Source organism: Trypanosoma cruzi, genomic scaffold, assembly GCF_000209065.1.
Source record: "Trypanosoma cruzi strain CL Brener 1047053516653 genomic scaffold, whole genome shotgun sequence".
NCBI classification, from domain to species: Eukaryota; Euglenozoa; class Kinetoplastea; order Trypanosomatida; family Trypanosomatidae; genus Trypanosoma; species Trypanosoma cruzi.
Genome location: NW_001849527.1, coordinates 232,421 through 236,641, shown reverse-complemented (window position 1 = coordinate 236,641; position 4,221 = coordinate 232,421). Strand labels below are relative to the sequence as shown.

The window sequence follows — 4,221 nt, the reverse complement described above, 5'->3', positions numbered from 1 at the left end:
TTGTAAGACTCCTTTATTGGAATAGGAAGGGAGAATTAATGTAAATTCATCCACACTGCATAAAAAACAACGTCCAAAGGTGACAGTAGTGTTCATGTGAGTGTCTGGAAACCGCTTAAATTCCACCAAGAGGCTTTCTTGACCGTTACAAGAGAAACGCAATGGCAAATTCCACGTGCCAGAAGATTCTCCAAGAACATCAAAAGATAAGTTGCTACATGAGATAAGGACTTCAAGTGAGGGAATCATCACGCTTTCATCAAAGAACACAGGTGAATTTATTTCGGCAGGGAACAGCATTACAAAAAGTAGATCGTTCAAAAATTCAACTAAACCCACAAGTCTATTGTCAACAATGATATGTCCCTCTTCAAATGTAGCAGATACTATTAAATCACCATCCGAATTTTTCAGGGGACCATCCAAAAAAATTTCCTTCCTATTGGTTCCTCCAAGAACCATTAAGCGCATATTTGTATCACTTAATACACCATCACATGCCATTCCTATACAACTAGCCCTCAATATCCAGGTTGGGCCCACTGATAAATGAATGGCAAATTGCCGTATTTTTAAAAAAGTACCTTCCCCAGGTAATGTCACCATAAAAAAAGGTGATTCCAATTCAAATATATTCATTGTTTCTGTAGAATATATTGTATCCCTTTTCCGTAACCAATAAATAATGGGCTCGTAAATAACCATCATATCTTGTATCATGCTTTTCAATAAATAAAAGCTAGAAAGATCGCCACATATGTAGGACTCCTCAATAAAAATGGAAGAATCTGTTGTGTAGGGTAGAAAGACGTTCTTTAAATCAATAAACGGTGAATTAGAAATCTCACTCACGAATAAACGAGAACATGTCCATTGAACCTCAAAACTTAAGTCCTCAAAGCAAACCTCTAGCTTCCCCAACTTTAACGCCGTATTTCCAATGTTCACTTGAGTTTTCAGTGGATAAGCTACATCATGGAGCGAATACACCACAAAATTATCCCAACCAAGTGCATTTTCCGACTCAAGCATGTAAAATTCAGCGATCAGCTTTCCCGCAATGCATTGGTTATATCGAATTTTAAAAGAAGTCAAAATGAAAGAAAGATCCTTATTCTTACCATTTCGCAAATAGGTAACAACAACACCTTTGGTGGTTTTAGTTCCATCAATAATAAAAACAGTATCCACACGATTGAAACCTGAAACTTCCGAAAAAGCTTGAATTGAATACGCAGAAAAAAGAATCTGAAGTAGATCAGCAGAGCGAGATACTCGAAGAGACATATCTGTCAAATCGATATTAAAATGCATGTTGTGTCCCCTAAAAAAAAGAGGCAGTTTAGGAACTCCAAGAGAAATAGATACTTCTAACTGCATTGGGGAATCCACCACGCTACCTTTCAGCACCTCCACAACGGCTACCTTGTAACCAAATCCTCGATCGGAAATTGTATCCCCATAGTGTCGGGGAAAAACCCTTCCAGTTAAACGAAACTCTTCCAAAGTAAACCTTGCTTCTTGTCGAATCTGAATGAGATACCCGATAGAAAAGGAGCTCAATGCTTCTTCCAATATCGTTTTATTCACATCAAGTCCAAAAAGCCAAGGAGCCCCTAGGGTCAAGAGATAGTGCTTGTAATACTCTTCCGAATGACACTTCCATTCTTGGTATGTAGCCCAATGAAATGCTGTTCTTTTTACGCAACCCCGTGTATTTGATATAATTCGATCTATGCTATACCTCCACCAAGCGGCACAACTTCCGGGTATGACAGTACTTGGTTTTTCTATTGGTCGCAACTTCTTTTCATCCTTGTCACATGGCCAAAAAGAAACAACATAAGAAGTCATCTTCAATAATCCCTGAATTTTTTTAAGGTCCAAATCTATTCCACAATCATGAACCAAAACAAATGTCCCAAGTTGTAACTTGGGAGGTTGGAATTGTAAAGATCCAAATGCTCTTCCTGAAGAGGGTTTTAAAACGTAACCAAACTTTTCTACCTCCTTTTCCATTCCTTTAATTAAAAAGGATGTAAAAGAATGCAAGGAACCCATGCGCCATGATCGATTAGAAGTTTCTATACAATCCAAAGAAGCTACAGTAAAAGAAAGCCCTTGAAACAAAATAATCCGATAAAGGTCGCATTCATCATCTGTGACAAAAAATGGCTCATTCATAGCGTTGGCCGCGATACATGACAGATATTGTAGCCTTATTGTAGCATTGAGAGAAGAGGTTCCTATTAGTTCATACCTCACCGCAAAATTTTTAAAAACTACTTTCATATTACGAAATATAACCCATTTAAGTCTTTCTAAAAACCCCTGACGTTTAGTTTCGGTATTCCCTTGTGATTTATATCGAATGGCGTCCAAAAGTTCAACTATTCTTTTTTTCCCCTCAAGAGGATTCCCCTCGTCATCAGCAACTTCCTCTTGAAAATGGTGTTTAAAAACAGCCAGAACATCCTCAAGAAAAAGTTCGCATTGGCATGAATATAGTGCTGTCCAGGGAACAGTCAGCCGTAACCGTCCCACACTGGCCCTTTCTAAAGGAATAGATGCCCTAAAAAATGCTGTGATATCGGCATTTAACTCAATATCCTTTAGTTCAATGCAACCTTTTAAAATGCTTACCGAGATGGAATTTCTGTTCCAATGCTTGGTAAACCAACGTATATATGTGCTAAGCCACGAGCTTATGTAATTGGCAATGAACATTCAGGATATTTGTTCGTGGAGGCATCAATACCAATCTTCCCTCATACTTTGGTGTGTTTGTGTATATATGTGTGAATATGTGCGTTTTTATTTAGGTATAAGGGGCAAAAAAAAAAAAAAAAAAAAAAGAATAAAATAATGATCTCCCATAGAAAAAAAAAAAAAAAAAAAAAAAAAGACGGTAAAAACTATTTTCATCATTTTAATATAATGACAAGCAAAGAAAACAAACAAACAAAAAATGGAATTAAAAATTTAGAGTAGCTGATAGAAAGCTTTCCAAAATAATAATAATAAATAAGCTATAATCCAAAGTATTTCAGCAATGACTCTTCAAAGAAACAACTCTGAAAAGGGTTTACCACAATAAATACATGTTTCAGAAGGCCGATCAGGGTGTTCGATATATTCCAGTGAGCCATTCGCTTCATTTATTCGTTTTGCACTAAAATGAACTGTCCTTCGAAAGTTTTTTGTGCCTGGCAAAGAGTTGTACTGATAACCATGCTCAACTCCAAGATGCATCATGGTAGATGCATCTGGTGACAGATGAGCCACATAGGAGTACATCAAATTCTTTCCGGTAAAAAGATGCCAATGCGCCTCCAGAAAATCTGTTCCACATCCTTCTTTACATATATATACCCTTCCGTGGACCATACGTCGCAAGGTAAAGTGTCGTCCTTCAAAGAGAAAATTTCGCACTCTTCCCGTATTTAGAAGAGTTCGTCTCGATTTTTCTATTAGGCTCTCCACTAATGTGTAGTCACCGGGATAAAAGATATTTATAGGGGTTGGGAGTTCACTCCCAGTTGTCTCACCCTGACGTTTTTCCGCATCCCGTTGGATTTCTTGAAGAATTTGCTGGCGTCTTTCTTCTCGTTCTCGATTTACTTTAGTTTCTGGTGGAACGACATGCATTTCTGCTTCTTTTCTCTGTTCTTTTTCTATACGATCTTCCAAGTGCGATAGAAAATGATCTGCTTCTTTGATATTTTCAGTATTTCCTGCAAAAACATAAATTGTCTCTGAATTGGCGTTTTGCGTTCGCTTAAACCCTATGCCTGCGAATAAGAATTCTACTACACTGTTTGGCAGTGGGTTTAATGCATCACGGATAAACTTATTCTCTTCTCGGACTACATGATACTTTGGATTTTCAGGTTCCAATACAATATTCGCCAAAAGACGACGAAACACTGTCGAAATCGCCCTGTTGAGAGCATCGGGTGGAGAACGCTCCAAAATCCGATCTGCTTCCGCAACATCCATTGAGCTAAATAAAGTACAACACAAATAAATAAATAATTAAAGGGGAAAAATAAAGAAGGAAAAAAAAATGCAGGGTAAAAAAAAAAGAAAATCCAGAACCACAACCAAAGCATCCGTCGCACGTCAGAAACGCCAATTATATTCACCGAATCGGCAGGACCGGCTGGAAAATAACAAGTTCTTATAGTGGATTCTCTCCGCGAGCTTCTGACAACACAGGTC

The 4,221-nt window shown here is 37.8% G+C and overlaps 2 protein-coding genes across 2 annotated transcripts, besides 3 other annotated features; both read right to left on the bottom strand.

Moving 5' to 3' along the window:
- On the bottom strand, positions 1-2,727 carry Tc00.1047053510159.19 (hypothetical protein, conserved; the record flags this gene model as incomplete). The annotated part of the gene is made up of 1 exon (XM_798191.1): positions 1-2,727. A coding segment is annotated over one exon (2,727 nt), but the record flags the coding sequence as incomplete, so codon positions are not given.
- Positions 1-4,221: a sequence feature (heterozygous, Esmeraldo-like haplotype).
- Positions 2,834-2,904: a microsatellite.
- On the bottom strand, positions 3,061-3,999 carry Tc00.1047053510159.10 (hypothetical protein, conserved; the record flags this gene model as incomplete). The annotated part of the gene is made up of 1 exon (XM_798190.1): positions 3,061-3,999. The coding sequence occupies one exon, from the start codon at positions 3,997-3,999 to the stop codon at positions 3,061-3,063; it is 939 nt and encodes a 312-aa protein (XP_803283.1).
- Positions 4,006-4,090: a sequence feature (T-rich).